The 22,827-nt window shown below is 39.9% G+C and overlaps 1 protein-coding gene across 4 annotated transcripts; it reads left to right on the top strand.

Moving 5' to 3' along the window:
* Positions 1–614: 614 nt before the first annotated feature.
* PIP4P2 (phosphatidylinositol-4,5-bisphosphate 4-phosphatase 2) lies at positions 615–22,555 on the top strand (the record flags this gene model as incomplete). 4 transcript variants are annotated; one of them, XM_081116742.1, is made up of 7 exons in its annotated part: positions 615–861; positions 5,488–5,633; positions 9,872–9,978; positions 10,941–11,064; positions 12,564–12,616; positions 19,549–19,639; positions 20,424–22,555. In XM_081116742.1, the coding sequence occupies exons 1-7, from the start codon at positions 756–758 to the stop codon at positions 20,565–20,567; spliced, it is 771 nt and encodes a 256-aa protein (XP_080972868.1). In that variant the 5' UTR covers positions 615–755. The 4 variants fall into 4 exon arrangements, with proteins under 4 accessions (XP_080972868.1, XP_080972871.1, XP_080972869.1 ...); XM_081116745.1 differs by having other exon boundaries at positions 626–861; positions 5,485–5,633; XM_081116743.1 differs by lacking the exons at positions 19,549–19,639; positions 20,424–22,555 and adding an exon at positions 14,137–14,331 and having other exon boundaries at positions 698–861; positions 5,485–5,633.
* Between the last annotated feature and the right edge of the window lie 272 nt (positions 22,556–22,827).

Here is a 22,827-nt window from a genome sequence, read left to right on the forward strand (position 1 = left end):
ACCTGCAAATTTCCAGCAAGGAACCCTCCCTGGAGGGGCCGAACTTGAAACCCTGGGGTGCTGCGGCCGCCCCTGGGCAGTGCCTCCCTCCTCAGCTGGGAAACTCCGGGTGCGGGGAGGAGAGGAGGGTGCGGGCCGGCCCTGCTCACGCCCAAGGTCGGTCCCTCCTCCCTGTCCCCTCCTCCCGTCCCCTTTCCCCGCCCTCCTCCCGGGTCCCCTCCTCCCGGGTCCCCTCCTCCCGGCCCCCCGGCCCCGCCCCTCCTCCCGGGTCCCCTCCTCCCGGGTCCCCTCCTCCCGTCCCCTTTCCCCGCCCTCCTCCCGGGTCCCCTCCTCCCGGGTCCCCTCCTCCCGGCCCCCGGCCCCGCCCCTCCTCCCGGGTCCCCTCCTCCCGGGTCCCCTCCTCCCGTCCCCTTTCCCCGCCCTCCTCCCGGGTCCCCTCCTCCCGGGTCCCCTCCTCCCGTCCCCTTTCCCCGCCCCTCCTCCCAGGTCCCCTCCTCCCGTCCCCTTTCCCCGCCCTCCTCCCGGGTCCCCTCCTCCCGGGTCCCCTCCTCCCGGCCCCCCGCCCCGCCCCTCCTCCGACCTCTCCCCGGCCCCTCCCGTCGGGGTCTGCTCCCCGGGGCGCTCCCCCACCCGCCCTCCGCCGGGTGACAAGTCCGCCTGGAGCGCAGCGCGGCCGCAGCCCCGGCGCCGCCCCTGGAGCCGCAGCCCCGCCGGTCCGGCCGGGCCCCGCCGCTGCCGCTGCCGCTGCCGCAGTCATGGCTGCTGATGGGGCGGACGAGCGCTCGCCTCTGCTGTCAGCCCCCCACTCGGGAAACGCCACCCCCACCGCCCCGCCGTACTTGCAAGAAAGCAGCCCCCGAGGTAAGGCCAGCGTCGGCCTCCCCGCCCCGCGCGTGGGGACCGTCTCCACCCGCAGGGGCTGGGCTGCGGCTGCGGAGGGAGCTGCCCCTGGGCGGGAGGCGAGGGATGCTGCCCAGGCTTCCTGGGGGTGGGGTGGGGTGTGTGCCTGAGTGTGGGTGTGGTGTGTCTGTGTGTGTGAGTGTGTCTGTGTGCCTGTGTCTGTGTGTGTCTGTGTGTGTGTGCCTGTGTGAGTGTGTCTGTGTGTGTCTGTGTCTGTGTGTCTGTGTGCCTGTGTCTGTGTGTGTCTGTGTGTGTGCGCGCGTGCCACCCTATGTGACCCAGGTAGGATGTGGCATGAATTCCGGGGCTGGGCTTCTCTGCTTTAGAGCAGAGGCGCAGACCTATGCAGCTGGGAGGTGGTGCTGGTCTTTCACAGTCATTCACAAACCCTTTCAGCAGAGGAGCCCTGGGCGCACCGCTCACCTTGGCATCTGTCCTTGAAAAGGCTGAGTTTGAAAATGTGCATCTCCCATCAGTGCCCTGTTGGGTCAAGGAATTGCCTTAACAAAGGGATAGAATAAATCCGTATTCCTAACATGCCTGAAATCCCTGCCCGGCCCTGTTACCCCTGCTTCTGAACGGCATGTGTTAGCTTGTGAATGAGGCGGGAAGGGAAAATGGGATATTCTTGATGTGTATTTGGTGAGATAGAAATTAACTTTTGATAAGTAACCCAAGTTAGTACTGCACATATTTCTATACACTTTTATTCTCTAGATAGAATCCAAAAAGATTTAATAGCTATGGGATCTGGAGAAAGAAGGGGGGTTTTTTAAACTCATTCAAAGATCTTTGTTCTAAGCCTTTTAGTTGATTTCTTTGGGAGAAATAAGGTGGGGTCAGGAGTATTGAAGTGGAAGGCAAAAATTTAAAAAAAAACACTTACGAGTAGTGAGAAGATTGGTCAAATATGGCTCTTATAAATGTAGCTTAAGTGCATCTCTCTGTTTTAGCTGAAAGTGAGGAGTTTAAAAACCCAGGAGGCGGACATTAATGCTTTTGACAGTATGGGCAGGTCATGTTTCTTGTACACACTTTTTCCAAGTTCCAGTCTGGAATTGGAGTGGCTGTAAAGCAGGTTAAACTTGTCTAGTATTTTAAAATTTTTTACTTAAAACATTATAACTTGAAAAGCAACAATAGATATCTTAATCCACACTTAACAAGAAGTGGGAGAGGGAAAAGGCATTTAGCTATGAAGAGTTCAGCATGATCAGTGAGTTCAGAAATAAGATGCTAAATGGAACAGAGGCTCACCCAAGAAAGCGTACAAACTGTGCTTTTGGTCAGCAGTAAACTTCTGCCAGAGGATACCAGGTGTAGCAAATTTGATAATATTTCACTGTTATCTAAATATTATGGTCTAGAATAGGTTTAACTACTTATCAATGAATGTTTCAACTTTATCAAGTCACCCTTTTAAAACAAAATATTTAACAATTTGTTAAGAAGCGGAGTTTGGATTTAAACAACTGTCCAATAATAGATTTTCATGTCCTCTATGTTGCTTCTATGTTTTTTATCAAACACTGGCTAGATTATCACCAAATGGTCATACTCATAGATCTGCCTGTAGACTTCATCATTTGACATATATTTGTTTAATCTGACAAGACTCCTCAAACTATACAGTAAGGTACAAGTTTCAGTTCAGCTGCTGAGAAAAAGAAGTTTCATTCCAGAAAACTTTTAAGAACCAAAGAAATTCAATGTGTTAAAAAACAAAATCGGACTGAGTACATTTTAGATATTGGCTTTATTCAATGATTCATGACTCGGGCAGCATCCCATCTAGCCAATAGAAAGGAGCTCTCAGGAGCTGTAGCAAACGAAAGACTGTTATAGGCAGAAGGAAGAGGGAACAGGGAAGTCACACTGTAAAACGTGGATTGGTTGTGACCAGTGCTGAGCACATAGCTCCTCACTGACTGGTTTAAGATTCCATCTCTGGGAGAGGCTGAAAATGTGATTAAGTCTCCTTTTGGTGTCGTGGGACTTAGTGTAAATAACTCCATTTTGGGCCTGTTGTCTTGTTTTTGACAATTAGTTTAGCAAAAAGCTCTTTCCACCTTATGGTAGAATAACTTTTCTTCCTAACTGGAAAAAGAGACAGGTTAAATAATTTGAAACTAATTTCATATGGCATTATACCTAGGAAGCAAGAAGCTTAAATGCGAAGTAAAGGCATTTTATTTGCATTTTTTGACATATTTTCACATGGTAGGAAGAGAGCAAGGGAGCCTTGGCCAGTCTGGCTTAGTGCTTAGCGTGTTGGCCGGTGGACTGAAGAGTCTCGAGTTCGGTTTCAGCCAAGGGCAGGTACCTTGGTTGCGGCTCGATCCCCGCCCTGGTTGGGGCGTGTGTGGGAGGCAACCAGTCGATGTGTCTCTCTCACATCATTGTTTCTGTGTGTGTGTCTCCCTTCCACTCTCTGAAAATCAATGGAAAAAACATCCTTGGGTGAGGATTAGAAAAAGGCAGAGGAGCACTGGTCCTGTTCATGGGCTCCACCCTCATGGCCCGATCACCTGCAAGAGGCCCCACTTCCCAAAACCATCACGTGGGGGGTTAGGAGATGAATGTGTCACTTTTTCAGGGAACACAAACATTCAATCCAGTGCACAGAGAGTCCTTGAATATATTAGGGTACCCTTTTCATTTCTGAACCTCCCCGCGTCATTGCGGAGTTTAAGGTTGGGTGTGGACTGGCAGGAAGGCATGACAGCGCACACCACACACAGTGCACGGTAAGATTACAGTGAATTCTCACTTTGTTGGAGAAAATAAGCCAGCAGAATGAAGACATGAGAGGTATATCACTCCCACATCTCTCAGATCTTTTGTAGTGGAACCAATCTCTGCACTCCTCCAGGGATGTGGCATTGCTTTTGGTAGAATTTCCAGGGACCTCTCTGTGAACCTACCTACCTTGACCCGTGGGCCAGAGAACCAACAGGGGTATTTTGCTGGTGGTCAAGAATGTCTGTCTCAATCATATATTCAGGAACCAGGAACATAACTTCAGAGTGGTCCTCAGGTCTACTGGGACCACTGCGAGTTGGGCCTGGGGTAAGCCATCACCTATGATCTAGTAGCCATGAGCCTTTTCTTTCCTTGGTGAACCACAGTGGAATTTTGAGTCAGGAATTAGCACCATTTAAAAGCTAGTTTCTACTAATCCCTGAAAGACATACTTATTTTCTGTTGTCCAGTCTATCTAGTACAGGGCAGAAATTTAAAATAGGTACAATGGTGATCTGCTGACCCTTTTAACCTGAAAAGAGACCACGTGAACAATCTATTGCTAATTATTGTACGTTTACTAACTGTGGAATAAATTTCTGGAATTACAAGTCCTTTATAACAGCATATAGTGAAGGTGTCCTTGAAATAAAGGACAAGGATATATGTCTAAATTTGCTTAGGGCTAAAGTAATGGGCGGAACATTGAAATAATAGGCCTGAGAACATTGTTTATGGTATCAATTAGGCAGCAACATCTGTCATTCTATTGCTCTCCTGAATGGATTCCATTCCTCTGGTGGCCCACGTGTCCCTTCTCTGTGCATGGTTTGGGGAGTGCATTCTTCTGTGTGGAAAAGAGCCCTTTTTTCAGTCAAGCTGACTCCCCTGCTCAGACCCAGCTCTTCTGTAAGGCTTAATGTTACTTTCCCAAGAGAAAGACATGTGCCTGATAAATTTCAGTCTCTCACTAATTCATTTATCCTTTCATTCATCCTTCCAAACAATACGTACTTAGCATCTGTCAGAGACCAGACACTATAGCAGAGCTGGTAAACCAGCCCCAAGAGAGCCTCATGGAATTTACAATCTCCCAATTTTAGATTTATAACCCTCACTTGGTATTCCTTCTCCCTCCCCATCCACTTCTAACACTTCCAAAATAGTAGATTTGGGCATATTTTATCATTGAAGCCTTTTTTTAAGATTGTAAGTTATGCAGTACAAATTTTAGAGAAAAAATTCACAGGGTTTTGCTGCCTGAAATTAACATGGTTCCATCCAAATTAGCTTTGCTCCATATTGATAAGTTTATTTTTCCTAGGTTCATTTTTGTCTTTCCTTGACTGACACCAAAATTCTATTTTGTTTGTCATAGCCAGCAGTTAGTATACTGGTTCCAGTACGAACTCAGCAAGACAGCTACACGACTTATGTGTATGTTTATAAGCTATTTAAAAACTTTGCTTTCGTTGAATGTTTCTATTTCTTAGTAGTCAGATCATTAGTGTAAGATTTTTTACTTTAGGTGTAAATCATCACTTTTCCAATACTAGCCCTATGGGTTTGCACATAGGAAGGCAGTTGATGTTTGGGGTATAGGTTTGCAAACAGGAACTGGGGCATTGGGGTAGATCTTGGAAAAACAATTTGTATTTTATTTGTAGAGTTAGGAATTATTCTACTTCTCAAGACACTCCCATGTGTGTTTCTGCTCTGAAACTACAATAAATTGACTAGTTTTATACATATCACTCAAAGAACAGGAGACATTTTTGATAGTTTCCTGTGCTCAAACCAGCCATACTGTATGTGACTGACTCGATGATGGTGTCTTTTCAGCAGAACTGCCCCCTCCATACACCGCCATTGTCAGTCCGGACGCCAGTGGCATTCCCGTAATAAACTGTCGCGTGTGCCAGTCGCTCATCAACTTGGACGGCAAGCTTCACCAGCATGTGGTTAAGTGCACAGTTTGCAATGAAGCTACAGTAAGTGGAGATTTCCACTAATAAAAGCGTCAATTGTTAACTGACATCTGTTCCCTCAAGGAAATGTTCCAATGATGTAACTTAAGAGTAGGTGTGGGCTGGACACAGACATGGCATATTTTTTCACCCTCTTTCTGCTCTCGGCTCTGTTTCTCTTGGCAGATAGGGATGCCTCCAGTTGTTTAAAGCTCACTTCCTTACGAAAATGTCATAGCGAGTTTAAATATAATGGCCTTTGGCTCCTTACTTTCTAAAACAAACTGAACATAGACAGTTATTTGTCATTATCTTCAGTGTCTACTCACATCACAGTGAAATCCATTCTCATTTCCACTAAAGTGAAAATATACTGAGGTTCACCACAAGTGTGCACTTGGTACTTATGTGCAAAATTATTTAAACTTATTTTATGTCTATAGGATGTCAGTATGGCCTTTCGGATTAGGAATTTATTATTGACTTCTGTGTCAAATTGTTTATAAATTGCATGGTATTTTATTCCATTTACTTAATATTAATTTAGTAAAATGTCCAAAAATTTGAAGGGGAATATTTTTTTTTAGCTGAACTTTGCAAAGAACAACTAAATTTTAAGTAAAATTTTCAGTTTCAAGTAATAAACTGGTAAACTGTATACTGGTTAGATTAACTATATTTCTGCTTTTATGGTTAAGATTTATTTTTAAAATGCCAATCTCTCTCAAAATCTGCAATTAAATAGTAATTTAATTTGTGTTATTTGTATTTTTTCCCTCTTTAGAAAAGTCAAAAAAATGTCAGCCAGTGATTATTGTGTCTCTAAAACCCATAAAACATGGATGCTGGGCTTTACATGTTTTATATAAAAATCATAAACTAAAACCTTAAGTTACAAATCAAAATATCCCATTGTAAATATTTTTGTATAAAACCAGCTATTTTTTTTTAAGTTGAACACTTAGTAGTAAATTTAATTAGCATTAACCTCATTAGTGTTTTGTAGAGTTGAAAAGCAAATACAAGTTGTTAGACATAAATAGTAATTTAAAAAATACCAGTGCCTTAAAGATTTCCTTGGATTTGATATAAGTGGTTTTCTCCCTCCTGTTCCTCTACTGTTTTGGCTTTGTTTTGGGAGATTCAGCAAAATTATACTCAGAAACTGATACAGTCTTTGCCAGCAATTGACGTATCACAGGTCAGTGATTAGAAGAAAATTCACAAGTCAGCAGTATACAAGACACTGTCTTCTAATAAGCCAGTACAGAAATAGCATAGTCCAAACAAGTGACAGGTCAGTCACACTATTGTTCTAGGCAAGAGGAGACCAAAGGGGTAAAATCCAGATTTCACAAAAGTGGGCCGTCTTATAGGGGCTGGGGAGCCACTTCACCTGACCTCCAGCTGCCAGCACCAAAATCCAAGTCCCTTGTTGCTAGCTCATGTCACTAGGGAACCAAGGCTGCTCTGGGGTTATCACTCCAGGACTGATGCATGGTGAAGAGCCGCTGCCCACTAAAGGGTCACCTTGGCCCCGGCAGGAGCAAATGTCTCTGGATGTTCTGAGAACTGTTTAGGTCAGCAAAGTGCCCAGACCAAAGCTCTCCAATAGTCTTCACAAACCCTCAGTATTTAGTCTAAAGGTCCCCTTGCCATAGTTACTTCTCTACCTGGTCGTGCGGATGAGCCCCAGCAGGCCCTCAACACCTGAGCTGCTGGGGCTTCCCCACAGCAACAGAGGAGGTAATGACATCCTGACACCACTTCACTTCCAAAAACAACCTTTTTAGGTCTTTGTCATAAACAAGTAGATTAAAACAACTTCCCCTAAGTCATAAACAGGTGAATTTGAAATCATATCAAACCAAATACACATCACTCCACCCAGAAAAAAACTTTTCTTCTTAAATAAGTGGGAAAAACAGGAGTTTTAAAACTTCACACTTGCACTTGGAAGTAAACAAAACAGACTAGGTCGTTTAGGCAGGAATCTCAAAAACACTATGGATTTGCCCCCATCCTCAGTCTGGCTACTTAGAAGTCATGAGTTTGTACAGGATCAAGAGAATTTGACTACAAATAGGTTACTTCTGGACATAAAGGAAATTGTGCTGAAAATTTTATATCATTACTGACCCTGTTATATAAAGAAGTATAAATAACTCTAAATATCCCAGAGAAAATGAATAGTACCCAATCAGATTGCCTTGTGTGGAATCAGTAACGTTACAGGGAAAGGAAAGAAAAGACCTGCAGCACTTTAGCATAATAGCATCAGACTTTCTAAAGTTTGTGTAATTTGATCTTAAATTTATGAATTGAGGAGGTGTTAGGCAACTGGATGCATCACTGGAGAAATTCTAGATTGATGAGAACAGATATAATGGATTGAACAGAACAGCTCAGTTTTACTGTGGTTCATTCTTCTAGCGTCAACCACCTCTGAGAGGAACCTGATATTCCTGTGGAGATGGAAAAACCCAGACAACAACAACAAAACCACACAACAAGGCTAACAAAACAAGGCTAACAAAGTCATTTTTCTTTCAGTAGATAGAATTGGAAAGGGAAGTAGGAGAGTGTGTGTGTGTGTGTGTGTGTGTGTGTGTGTGTGTGTTTGTGAGAGAAAGAGAGAGAGAGAGAGGGAGGGAGAAACATCACTTTGTTGTTCCACTTATTTATGCATTCATTGATTGATTCTTGCATGTTCTCCAACTGCGGATCGAACCCACAACTTTGGCGTCTTGGAACAATGCTCTAATCAACGGAGCTACCAGGCCAGGGCTAAAAGTCTTTTTAAAATAAGTTTTAGACTTACAGAAGAGTTATGAAAATAATAGTAGATGGTACAGAAAATTCTCACAGTTTCTTCATGCACAATCCTCGCATGTTAACATCTTGCCATATTAGCTTTCTCTTTCTAGATAAAGAAATAATCTTTTTTCATAACCTTTTAAGGAAATTGCAGTCATGATGCTCATCTACCCTAAACATTTTAGTGTGAATTTCTTTAAAATAAGACATTCACTTACATAATTCCAGTACATTATCAGATGCAGGAGATTAACAATGATACAATACTGTTATCTAATCTTTTGACCTAATTTGTTTGTCCAGTTATTCCGTTGAAAAAAAATCTGGTCCAGAAGTCAATATAGAATTACATGTTGCATTTGGTTATCATGTTTCTTCCATTTCCCTTTATCAGAAATTTAGTCTTTCTTTGTCTCTTATTGTCTTGACATTTTTTGAAGAGTACAGGAGGGATATTTTGTAAAACGTTCCTGAGTTGGGGTCTATCTGATGTTCCCTCATGGTTATAGTTGGGTTACACATTTTGGCAGTTGTGCCACAGGAGTGATGTTCTGCTCCTCTCAGTGCATCATGGGTATTTACTTTAACAAGCTTAGGTCCTAGTATTGAAGGAAGACCTTTCTTTGGTGTTATTTATTCTTGCTTTTAAATTTATTGTAAAATTTTAAAAAAATAAATGCTAGTATTAGAGCTTATTATAAATTATTTTTAAGTTAAGCCCTAGCCGGTTTGGCTCAGTGGTTAGAGCGTCAACCCGTGGGGTGAAGGGTCCAGGGTTCAATTCCGGTCAAGGGCGCATACCTTGGTTGCAGGGTCATCCCGGCCCTGGTTGAGGTGTGTGCAGGACGCAGCCAGTCGATGTGTCTCCCCCATATCAGTGTTTCTCTCTCTCCCTCCCTCCCACTCTCTCTGAAAAGCAATGGAGAAAACATCCTTGGTTGAGGGTTAAAAACGAAAAAGCATTTAAGTTAAAAGATGTCATAAAATTAATCACTTCTGAGATTCTAGTGAGTAGAGTTCAGGAAAAGTTCAGACTTGTCAAGTCCTCTTTGCCCACTGTTCTCACTGAGCCTGCGTCCTGGGCAGGCGCGGGAGCCTCCGGGGAATGCTTGCGCCTGGCCGGGCGATAAATTACCTTGTCTTGTGAACTTTGAAGGGAAAATAACTCGGTGTGCACTAAATATTCATCCCATATTAAAAGGCCAGTACAAACTAGTTTTGAAATATATCCTTCATTATTAAATCTCTACAGGTCCCAGACTTCATGGAGTGCTTGCCAACACTGGAGTTATTTGAAAGCACTTATGACGCACTTCTCCTTAAACTGTGCTTTGGTAGCACTAGCCTTAGTTTATAAGGAATTATTGTTTTTGTATAAACAAACAAGCTTCAGCATTCTGTACTTTGGTTAATTTTCTGTGTTTGCATCTCCTTCCCTTATCTAGCCAATCAAAAATCCCCCAACAGGGAAGAAATATGTTAGATGCCCTTGTAATTGTCTCCTCATTTGTAAGGACACATCTCGGCGAATAGGCTGTCCAAGACCCAACTGGTAAGAGATGAAGATTCTTTCATTCATTCGTTGATTCAACAAGTGTTTATTAAAGGCTCATATATGCCAGGCATTGTTCTAAACAGTCTTTGTTCTCAGAGTCTTTATAGGACCTAGATTATTTCTCTTTGTTAAAGGAATGATGTACTTAGTTTGAAATTAATGGTCATTTCAAGATATGATATTCCAGAATGAGCAATAGAAGTTTTCTTGATGTTATGACATACTTGATGCACTGTAATAAATCAGTTACTTGTTAAACTTATTTAAATATAACTAATTTGTTTGCCTTTCTCACAGTTCATCTTAATCTCAAAGTGCTTTATGTTTCAATCGTCATTGTGTACCTGCCACATGCTGCACTAATTTTTGCGAGCATAATCAGTATAAAACATCCTGGAGTTGCTTGCCCATGCCAAATGCCACCATGGATGCACCCAGATTGTAGAACACCAAGACCTTTACTGTTTTTTTCTATGGTTTCTGCCTTTTGGACCAATACATGAATTATTTGCAACCCTGTCTGAAAGGACTAAGTAGACATCAAGGAATACCAGCCTGTCAGAGCACTGTGGTTGTGACACGGCACCTTGATGCCTCTGGGGCCCACACTCCTGTTTGATACAGGATATTTTACTGTGTTTAGTCTCCTGCCAAACTCAGTTGTCTTCCTAGATAAAGAATAAGAGCTATTTTTTGACTTGAACTTAGAAGAACTTGCAAACAGCAGTTAAATAGTTCCCAAGTTTTTTTGTGTGTTTTTTCCCCCCTAACGTTGACTAGTGCTGCTTTCTGTGATTTTGGCTCCAAAGCCTGACACTTAATTCACTTATTAACCTAATTTTTAAAACAGTTAATGTAACCTATTTTCAGTGCTGTATTCTATGTTTTTGGTCACACATTGCAGGTTTTGCCAGCCCATTCATTGGTGAGATAATGAAGTTTCCTTTCTCTTTCCACAGTAGACGCATAATTAACCTTGGCCCAGTAATGCTTATTTCTGAAGAGCAACCAGCTCAACCTGCGTTGCCAATCCAGCCAGAAGGTACGAGGGTCGTGTGTGGACACTGTGGAAACACGTTCCTGGTAAGTAACCAGACATTTGTTGCAGCGGCATCAACCTGTAAGTGTTGGTCCTGATCACATGGATATCACCACTGCTTGTGGTCTTACAGTTTTGTCCAGTGTAAACTGATCAAAAGATTAAAATGGAGCCTTTTTAAGAAAGACTGTTAATCAGAAGTACAGCTAGAATACACTGCATCTGCTGTGAATTATATAAAAGTGCATCCTCTGCTTGGTTCATGTGTCAAAAGGGGCCTCTCTGGGTCAACTAAGGAGGAACATCCCATTCTCCTTGGCCTGGTGAGTGGCAGAGTCTTGCCCTGCCCTCGCCTCTTCAGGGCAGCACACTCCTACCCTCATGGATTTTCTGATCTAATAGGAGGAGAAAGACAATTAAAACAAAGACTATTAAAAATGATTCCACTGAAATTTTCAAAATTACCTGGTAGTGAATCCTAGAGAATGATCCAAGTTGAGAAATTAGATAGCTATGTTTATGACATGATTTTTAGTACCTAAAAAAGTATGCATTTAGATATTTTCTTTCTAGATGAAAATCACTAAAGTGATATGCAAGTCAGAGATTAACTTCTAAAGCTGCCTCTTTCGTACTTAATATTCAGTGCAGGTGAGTGAGTCATAGTCGCATATTGGTGTGGTAATTATGATTAGAAGCTTTACTGTTTCAGCAGGAAAGGATGTTCTGGGTTAATATATTACACTTGAGGTTGATTTCAAAATCCCTGGAGAACACTGTCTGGTGGTTGGGGGTGCAGTGTGTACCTACAGGGTGGCTATTACTGTAGAGTCTTGAGCGGATGGGGGATGTTCAGTACGGGAAGAATGAACAGACTGCAGAGTTCTTAATTCCCACTTGAGAACTCTGCCTTATTCTCATTACCAAGCTGGTCACGAACAGCCATACCCTTTGGAGGATGTTCTTTGCCCTTCAAGCTTTTACCTGTTAGGATCATTCGTTTGCTTATCGCCTACCTTGTTTCCCCTTAAGTTACAAGGTCTAAACACAATCGAGACAAGTTACAAAGTTCAATAGCATTGAAAATATTTTGTTGGTTTATTGACTTTGTGAGTTTAATTAATAGAATAAGTAGCTGCATTTCAGTAATGAATCTAAGTATCCATATATTTAAAAGTCTAGTCCTCAAGATTTAAAGGAAAAAAAATTTTGAAGGCACATGAAATGTTTTTATCCCCTAGGAGTGAACTGAGACATAAATCTGAAAGAAATGACCCTAATTATAGCAGTACATTCAGTTTTCATTGTAAAGCAAACCCAGCTTGCGTCAGAACCTTGGAAAAAATCATGGGAACTGTTTCAGATGGGAATCCCAAAGTTTATTTTAAGGCAGAGGGAGACTGTCAGGCGGGAAGCTTTTCCAACCATGAGAAGGTGGTTGCTTCTGCTGTGATCCTGGGTGACATTTGAACTAGGAGAAACATCAGATTGGATAGTTTTCTGTTGTTTTCCTTTTCAATTCCTCTCTTTGTTTATTTTACAGTGGATGGAACTGAGGTTCAACACTCTGGCAAAATGCCCACACTGCAAAAAAATGTAAGTTCCCTGCCATTGGAAGTGCAGCTGGGAAGTACTTGAGAATAAGTGAGATTTCAGATTTCTCATTTCAGTAGATTCTAATTTTAAGAGATGCCATGGATTAAATAAATGCTTAATATATTTATACTTTTCAATACAAAAAAAGAAATCTTTAAACTTCAATATATTTCATTTTAAAATTTAAGTTGGGCTTAATTAGCACTCTCTAAAAGGAAATCAATTTCTATGAAATGACTAAAATTATCAGTAACCTGGTGAGCATTTTCAAATGTCCTAAGAGGTTACAATCTATTACAAATAATATAAAATGTATGTTTAAATGGGCTGTCATTTAGGAGAAAAGGTACTTGTTAGCTTTTCTCATCTGCCTAAAGGCAATATAACAATGGGAAAAAATAGAAGATATTTTGATCAAAGACATTTTATGGCAGCCTTGGTGTCCCCAAGTCACCCCAAGATTCCATGATTTTCTCAGGGGACTAATAGGAATTACTAGTATATGTTTGTACTCGCAGCTATACTTTATTAGTGTGAAAGTATACTAAACAAATCAGGAACAGAAAAAGGCACATGGGGCAAAGTCTCCCATTCTCTTCCAGTGGAGTCACACAGGACCCCCTTCGTTCCTCCAGCAACAAATCATTACAACACATGTAAAATGTTATCTACCAGAGAGGCTCATGTTAACCATGTTGTTGGCACAATTTAGGCATGGTAATCCACTCTGATTAGTTAGGGAATGGTAGGAACTTTCTAGACCTTTCTAAGGACCGTAGTTGCAGGCCTGCTGGATTAACAATATACTGCACAGCATCTATTTTGATAATGAAATTTTAATTTAAAAATTACTAGTCTCTACATATATGGATGTGAATTATAACTTGAGCTAAGGGAATTAAACTGGAATGTTTTGACAATTCAATGATGAAAATTGAAAATATGAGTTCATAGTTTAATTTGTGAGATCTTTAGTATGATATAAATACCTTATCTATTTTGATAGTGAAATCCTAGCAATAATTTCTAGAAAAAGGGAATTAAAAAGTATCTGAGAAGTACAATATATGTAACAAAATATATCCCTTTGTTTCTGCTAAAACTGATTTCAACTAAATATATCCCTGAGAGAATAACTCTTTACAGCATATTTCTAGCTTTAAAGGAACAAATATTTTCTTTTTTTACTTATTTGTGAAATTAATCATCTGAATTCTTAACTTTGTTGAATCCAGTAGAAGTCTGTACATGGAGAGGCAAAGTTAATAACTACAAATGAGTATATTGAAAAATATATAGACACTCGAAGGATACCCCCCACACACAAGTAAGTGACTATGTATGTGAATGATCCATATTTCTGTGCATTAGCCACATTTTCACAAAACTTAAGAAATCTATTGCAGATATAGTCACTGAGAACACTAAACTGGATTTAAAATTTCTATTAAAAAAAAAAAAAAAAAGACTTCTTGTGCTTCGCAGCCTCTGTGCCGAGCACAATGAGACTTGCTTTATAGACCCAGATGCACTGGCTGTGATCTGCCCACGGCCCAGGAATGCAGGAGCCGCTCTCTTCATTGTGCAGATGAGGACCTTAGAGACGTCAGGGGCTTGGCTGACCTGACTTTGCTTGGTTAATTATTTTAGAACAGCGGCAATATTTTGCAAATAATAAAGAAGTATTGAATGCCTAGATACTCTATGATTGGTTAAAACATCACAAGACAGTGTGTTACTGTGAAGAACTTTTATCACTTGTTTAAGGAGCAGCTTACATAGAACTTCACATGGAATAAGTCAGCTTAAATATCATTCGGGGAATGCTGATGGAATTGGAGCCACGTGCAAAGCATGGGAGGGCTCAGGCATCCTTTGAGCAGAGATCCTGTCACATGAGCACACGTGGCTATTTCTGGGTTTCTTTCTCTTTAGATGTTTTCCTTCATTACAAAATGCTGAGTCATGTCTTGAAGTAAGATCCTGAGAGAGAATTTTACTTCTTTAAACACAAATAACAAATACTCTAAAATTATTTTTAAGTTAGAGGAGTTACTAAATCATTACTATGAAACTATATCACAAGACACGTGGGGAAGGCTTCCCCCAGAGCTCCAGAAACCAAGAAGCCTTTTTTCACGCCACTTAATCATGCAGTTGCTGGGCTGTGGTAGCTGATCGTGAGGTTCCTTTTCAGTTGGGTGGCTTGTGGCCCCTGCTGGCCAGGAGATGAAGTCCTAGCATTCTGAAACACAAGCTAGGCTACATTTCCATGCAAATGTTATTACAGGCCTAAGACTAGTATAAACGGTGACTTAATCCATGATAATGATCATTAAATATCATTTCTCTACATCACTGATATACTTCTTTGTGGATCACCTCCTATCGCTTTGAACAGCAGCAGACTCTTACTCTCGTCTTGCTATTTAGTATTCTATAATTATTCATGAATTCAATAAACAGTCCTCTGCTAGGTACTGTGCTTGAAATAAAAGATATAACCTTGTCTTCAGGGAATTTCATCTTGTGGGTATAGAGAAGAGAATAGACCATCACCATAAAGTCTTAAGTGCTTTGGAATAGAGGTGCCCCAGATTCTCTGCTCTGAAGAACCCCTAATCCAGATTAGAGGGAAAGGGAACCTGCAAGAAAGTGTCCAGGAGGGTGGGGTTTTGGGGGAGGTGAAGAAGATGGTGGGTTGCCCTGTGGGAGGACCTGCATGTACAGAGGGGCCAGTGTAGGTGCTAAGGAAATGGGGTAGGTGGGGTTGAACATGAAGGGATAAGAGAGAGATTGGGGTCAAGGGTGACATATCTGAGAGCTATGGAGCCATCACTAAGATAAGAAATTGAAGGTCTAGAACTGTCCAGCAGACAGATGGTAAGTTCATTATGACCGTATTAAACACAGAGGAATCCCAGGTTGGCTAGATTGTCTGTCTTCTTGTCTGTCTTCATCCATGACAGTCAAACTCACCACCTGCTTTTCAAATCACCAGTTGTGGATCAACGTGGCCATGACTTCGTCCTTCCTTCACCCCAAGATAACTGAGAGCTGAACAAATTCTATAATAGGGTGTCCCCCCAAAATGTATACACACTAATAGCTGATAACTCACTTAATTTTCACTCTTTTTCAAGTTTAACTGATTTGAAATAATGGGTGAAGCCAGACTAAGCTTTGAATAAAAAAAATTTATACACTAGACTTTTTTATGGGGATAGATAAAAGATAAAGTTTATAGCACAAAACCGGCAACAGCTGGTTTGAATTGAGGGAACACAAATAACAAACGAAATGATCCTTGATGTTTGCAATTGCATTACTTCATGTTCTCAGCAGTGCTTAGACCAGAATGGTCATCAGTTTGAAAACAGACATTGACAGAAAAAATTATTCATTTCTGTAGATTCTTTTAAATTTTGAAAATGAACTGTATGTTAATAGACGCTGACTTTATAATCATTGAAAGTGTGTATCCATTTTTGGGAACACTTCATTGATTAGCTCTTTACAAACGTACAGCTTTAAACTTTGGCTAAACCCTTGCTTGGTATTTTAAGGGTTCTTGATCAACTCCTTCCCCCACTCCCCAAAGAAGTCATCCCCAGATAGTCATTGTTCCTCTTAAATGCCCATCCCTTGTGCCCACTACTCTGTCTCAGCAGAGGAGTTGCCACATGTCTCTCTGAGATGACTGAGGCTGTCTGTGAATTCCCTTTTCTCTTAGAAACCTATCTCTGTCTGCTCACTTCATTTCCGTTTCTCAGAGTGATGCAGGTCTCTTCCTTTCATGTGATCATGGCTCCCCATTCTCTCTGGAGTAAGTGCCATTAGTCACTAGGCCACTGAATTGGTTCTGACAAAATTCACATTCCAACTGCAAATTCTAATGGATCTGCTCAGTCTTCATGCTGCTTGTTTTCTCTGCAGTGCTAAGCACTATATTAGAGTGTTATCCCATCTGCCCACTGGCCTAGCTAGAAGCCTGACTGTACCTTTATTCCCCATTCAGTTGGAAACAAGTCCTGTCACTTCCGTCTTGGCATTTTAATCCTGTTCTCTTATTCTCATGGTTCATGCATTCAGGACCTCTTACTGGGAAAACTGCAGGAGCTTTCTAACCTATCTCCTGGCCTTTGGCCTTACAGTTCTCTATCCATTTGCTAGAGTAATGGTTCCCAAAAGCAAATATGGATTTTTAAATCTCTGGCTTCTTCTCTTTTAGTAGCTTCCAAATTAATGGCCATGGCGTACCATTGTGCAGGCTGTACAACCCATGGCAGTGCTATTTCTATTGTTACCTTAGGTTTGGCTCTTAGTGGTATATAAAGTATCCTGAGGAAGGGCACTTTCTACTTATGACATCAGTACACCACATGGACTATTACAGGCCCATTACCAAAAATGCAAAATCAAACTACGAACTTCTTAGTAAGGTGTGTACAGCCCTCCAGGTGTAGGCGTTTGCCTAGCATCTCTAGTGGCATCTTTGTTATGTTTTCTTCCACCTCTACATACAACTTTCTACCCCTGACTCAACAAATTCTTCTACTTCCATAAATATACAATACAGTTCCTTGCTTCTGTCCCTTAATCTCATGCTGCTAGGCCTGGGATGACCTTGCTAATCCCTTTCTCATGCCTGTAAACATGGAAGATACCTGCTTAACTCCACAGCTGGCAGGAAGAGATGGCTGCAGCAGGAGACTGGTTCCCTGTGATGAGTCAAGGGGATCATTGAGCAGAACCATCTACCAACCCCAGACTGTGTATTTACCTTCCAGTTCCTACATGCAAGAGAAATACACTTCTTCTTAAGCTACTGCATTCCGGATTTTGCTATTACACAATTCTAGCATGCACTCTATCTCATACTTTTTAGGGTAAAAAGAGTTATCACTATGATCACTTCATCAGAAATATAACTTCTGAACTTGTATCCACCAAATAATATAACTTCAAAATATGTAAAATAAAAATGATTGTAAGGACTATGGTCTTGTAATTCAAGACATAAATACAAAAAGCAAAATTTTTAATAACTTTTATAAGGAAAGATAGAAAAGTATTTTTATGGCAGAGGTAGGAAATAATTTCCTAGAAAAGGCACCAAAAAATCACAAACCTTAACGGAAAAGACTGGCAGTTTTAACTACATGAGAATTACCTTACATTACATTGATTTTTGTTTGTAAAACTCATCAAAAGATGTTATTAAAACTGAATTTTTAAACACACTTGGATACTATAGCTGCCTGGAATAGTATCCAGATTACATAAATACCATTTGTGAATTAGTAAGCTAAAGACATCCGAACACAAAGAAACAAGTGAACAAATGATTAATAGAAAAAGAAAACCAATAGCCAACTAGCATTTCAGAAGACGTTCAACAGGCTAGAGATCAGAAATGTACATATCAAAACCATTCCTACTCATGAAATTGTCAAACATGAGAAAACCCCAAGTGTGGACATGTTGGTGAGGGTGTGAGGGGAGCAGTGGGGGCTCCATACAGATTTTGGTGGGATATGACTTTGATGTTTATTTAAGTTGAAGATATGACTACAATACAACCCAGCAATTCTATTTTTAGGTATATGTTTGAGAAATTCCTGCATATGTAAATAAGGAAAGCTAAAATGGTTTCAAAGCAGTGTTGTTATAATAGCAAAAAATTATTTTTAAGAACTCTGTTCATCAACAGGGAGAGAGAGTAAAGCTGTATTTTCACATAAAGAAGGGTAGTTGTGAAAATGAATGAATTAGGTCTCCACATATGAACAGGGAAAAGTCTCATACAGAGTACTGAGAAAATAAAAAGGCAGGTAACAGAAGCATACAGTTTAACACAAATATATGTAAAGTCTTCACACATGCAGAACAATATTATATATTGCATACAGAAGAGATTTTATTGTCCACACAATAGGTGCTGATTGGTCATTGCCTCATCCCTGTGATGAGATGGCACTTGGGTTGTAGAGGGACAGCAGGTTATTTCTTTGCTGGGAAGACTTCTCAGAGGTAATGACTAAGTTGTGAGACAAATGGGCAGAATTCATGCACTGAAATTAATGTACTAAATTGTATTTTTTGGCCCACAGAAAAGCTGCTCCAATATTCATTTACAACCTTTCTGGTTCTATATAAATTTATGGATTATTTGTTCTAGTTCTGTGAAAAACACCATTGGGTGTTTTTTTTTAATTTATCTTTATTGTTGAGAGTATTACAGGTATCCCATTTTTTACCCCCATTGACCCCCTCCACCTCGCTGCCACCCCCTCGCCAGGCCTTCACCCCGTTATTGACTGTGTCCATGGGTTATGCACATATGCATATAACTTCTTTGGTTAATCTCTTCCCATCCTCCACCCCCCTTCCCTCTTCCCTCTGAGATGGGACCCTCTGTTGCATGCTTCAATGTCTCTGGATCAATTTAGTTTGTCTGATTCTTTTGTTTATTGGCTACTTCTTAAAGAAGACCCTTCAACATTTCCTGTAATACTGGCTTGGGGGTGATGAACTCCTTTAGCTTTCTCTTGTCTGAGAAGCTCTTTATCTGACCTTCAATTCTAAATGATAGCTTTTCTGGGTAGAGTCATCTTGGTTATAGGTTCTTGCTTTTCATCACTTTGAATATTTCTTGCCTCTCCCTTCTGACCTGCAAAGTTTCTGTTGAGAAATCAGCTGACAGTCATATGGATGCTCCCTTGTAGGGAACTAAATGCTTTTCTCTTGCTGCTTTTAAAGATTCTTTGTCTTTAACCTTTGGCATTTTAATTATGATGTGTCTTGCTGTGGGCCTCTTTGGGTTCCTCTTGTTTTACTAAAGCATGTTACTAAAGCCACAGATGAAATGAAGGATGAAATGAAGAGTAATTGTGTCAATGCTTAATATTCTCTCTCACATGAACTTGCAGTTCCTCAGTGGGTTGTGCTCTTCCACGAAGACGCTGCTGTGCATATATTACCATTGGAATGATGTGTATTTTCATTGGAGTTGGATTAACTGTGAGTATTACTCTACTCACTATCAGAATTCTTTCCTCTCAATTTTATCACAAGTAAATGGTGAGGCCTGAAGAGTGTGCCTCCCTGGCATACCAGGCCCAGAACCTTCTGAAGGACTATGGGCAACTGGAAGTTCAGCCCATGGACCTGTTTTTAGTGGAGCTCACCCATCCAAGGGAAATGGTGTCTTGGGACTTCTCTAAAGGTCCTTGGCATTGGGGACTTTACCACCCATTTAACAGCAGCCCATTTGTTTTCACCTAATGCCAGAACCAATTTGACCATGGCCAAAGCCAAAGCAATACTCAATCAGCTTTGGAGGTCTGGAAAACCATTCTGCTCTTTAGTCAAGTGAAGCAGAGGTTATCATCAATATGGGGGTGGCTTGTTGAAGCTAAGCAGTTGGTGTGGGATTATGCTGAGGGAGAGGAAGGAGCTGATCCCTTTTGCTGCCGTTTACTTTCCATGCTCCTTTGTTGCACCTGTCCCCATGTCACCAGCCAGGTGGAATTATACAGATTAAGTTCCTTTCAGAGATAACATGTTTTAGTGGGTTTCTTTGCTTGCTTCATAAAATTTATAGCTACTATAACTAGCAGCACCATCTTAATAATTTTATTCTGTCAGTGATACTCACTAGTACACCAACTCATACTTTATAGGGATTTTGTGGTCTCAGGGATATAGTTCATAAAAATCACATGTGAAAAACCACAAGTTCTCTAAGCAGATAATTTTTTTTTAAGTTTCCAATCTTTTTTTATTATATTGCTTTCTATTTTAGGTTGGCACCCAAGATTTTGCAAGGCGATTTCATGCAACCTATGTTTCATGGGCGATTGCTTATCTCTTAGGCTTGATCTGCCTTATCCGAGCTTGTTACTGGGGAGCCATAAGAGTGAGTTATCCAGAACACAGTTTTGTATAAGCTTGCTTATGGGTAAGTGGTGCAGGTGAGAGTACCTAGCAGTTCCGGATAAGCTGCTCTGGACATCTTTAAATCATTTATCCTAATGTATTCCATCTGGTTTATGTATAAAGTTTCAAGACTTTGGGAGTCTTTTATGAACAAATGCTCATTGCACTACATTATATGCAAATAATTGTTTGTTTGGCTGCTAAGTTTTCAAGCTCTGAGTAACAAAGCCATGTCTTCATGTTCTTTTACGTCTCTTAAACATATTTTTGGATTTGTCACCAAGCATTAGATCTAACATCACCTTTCATTTTTAAATCAGGTATTCCATTACTTGCTGATCTGTGAGTATTCCCAAGAAGTGTTTATAAATGTTTCTACAATAGCTTTGCATTTATACTTACATTTTAATTAAACTATCAAAATTGCCTGCTTTAAAACTAAGCAATGTGCATTTTGCGTGAACTGCTTACTGTAACTTTAGCCTAAGATCATAGTGACCTTATTCAGGAAAAGAATTTGAGCGTACCTTCAAAGACTTGACATTCCTGTCAGATAAAAACCATTTCTAGATACTGTATGCTTGTTTTTTGTTGTTTGTAGAAAGATACACTATTTTGGTAGTGATTTAAAATACAATAATTAAAATACTTATTTGTCCACAGTTAAAGATGACATTGGATAAATGTTTTTTCCTCAAAGATCACAGGACTTTTGTCTTTTATTTTTGTCTGTTGTTTTATTTACTAGTTATAAAAGTTCTGGTTTAGATTTACGACTTTAATGTTTATCAGCTGTATGTACTTCTTTATAATGCCTGGAGGAAGTATTTTACATAACTTTTATAATACTTAATCATTTAAACAAAGATTTATTTACATTGGGCTGCCCTACTCTTCATTAAATCATGGTAAATTTTTCCTATTGGGATAATTATGGGCTACTTATCTATGAAGGGAGCCTGTGACATTTTACACTAGCCAAAATGTTGAGATTAGAGGCAGTCACTCTTACCATTCTTCTCAAATGTAGCTGGTCAGATAATTACAAATTTATTCATAAAAATAGATTACAAACAAAAAACAACAAAATAGTTTTCAAAGAATTCACTAGGATGTAAGGAATCATGTCTGACACTGCCCATCTTTGCAATTTTGAAAAACAAATTGCTTAGTTGAAAAACAATGTTCTAAAGCCCTTCATGTAGAATTAGAAAATGGGATGATCTGAGTAAATTAACTGGGTATTTAGGGGATAAGAGCAATATTTTAATTTATTTATGTTCCCAATTAGTACAAAAATGGACTCATCAGTTGGGAAGAAAATACATGTAAACTTCAAAGAGTAAGTGATAACTATATATACATGCAGTAGCCCAGGATTATATGTACCTTTGAAAATACACTAATAAAGATTATCATTCAAAGATCACCTTGTTATATTCCATTTAAAAAAATAAGACGTAATTTCCAAAATCGCCTTCAGATCTTATTCTGAAACTTTCATGTTTAAGAACATATGTTATATAATATTCACTTATTTTTCTAGTATTTTCATTTTAAAAATATAAATTTCACATATTTGTAATATACTTTATGTAAGGTATGTAATAATTATTTCTTTTCTTATTGGTTAACTAGTTGTAACAGCATTATATATTGAATAATCCATTCTTTTCTTATTTATTGGAAATCTCACATTAAATTAAAGAGTGGGACACAAGTAGGTTTATAGTTGTTTGTACGGAAAATAATACAATAATTGATAAATAATAATGCAAGAATAAACTCTGTGTTTCATGTACTCAAAACTGTAAACCTACTTGAGCCCCACCCTGTATAAGCTGCATAATTACCTTCCTTTTGGAGAATAAATCTGTGATAGCAGAAACTCTGGTGTTGTACCCCAGCATCTAGAGCAGTGCCTAATGTATATGTGCTCAGTAGATGTGTGCTACATCAATGAATAAATGACTGAGTAAACTGGTATATTACATTTTTATATGGTCTTGGGTCTGGACTTTACAGTTTGTTACAGAATGCATAGGTAAATATTTATATAATTTTGTGTTAAGTGAAACCCTAAAGCAGAAATCATGTAAGAGAGGACCAATTGTATGATTAAAAGAAAAAAACATTTCATATGAAAAAAATCACAAGCAGAGCCGAAAGACAAACTGGTGAAGACATTTTCAAGATAGTAGAAAGAGTTAATCTTTTGAATATGAGGAGGGACTAAGAGCATGAAAAAGCAATTCACAAAAGAAGGAATT

The sequence above is a fragment of the Miniopterus schreibersii genome (assembly GCF_964146895.1).
Source record: "Miniopterus schreibersii genome assembly, chromosome: 17".
Taxonomy (NCBI): domain Eukaryota; kingdom Metazoa; phylum Chordata; class Mammalia; order Chiroptera; family Miniopteridae; genus Miniopterus; species Miniopterus schreibersii.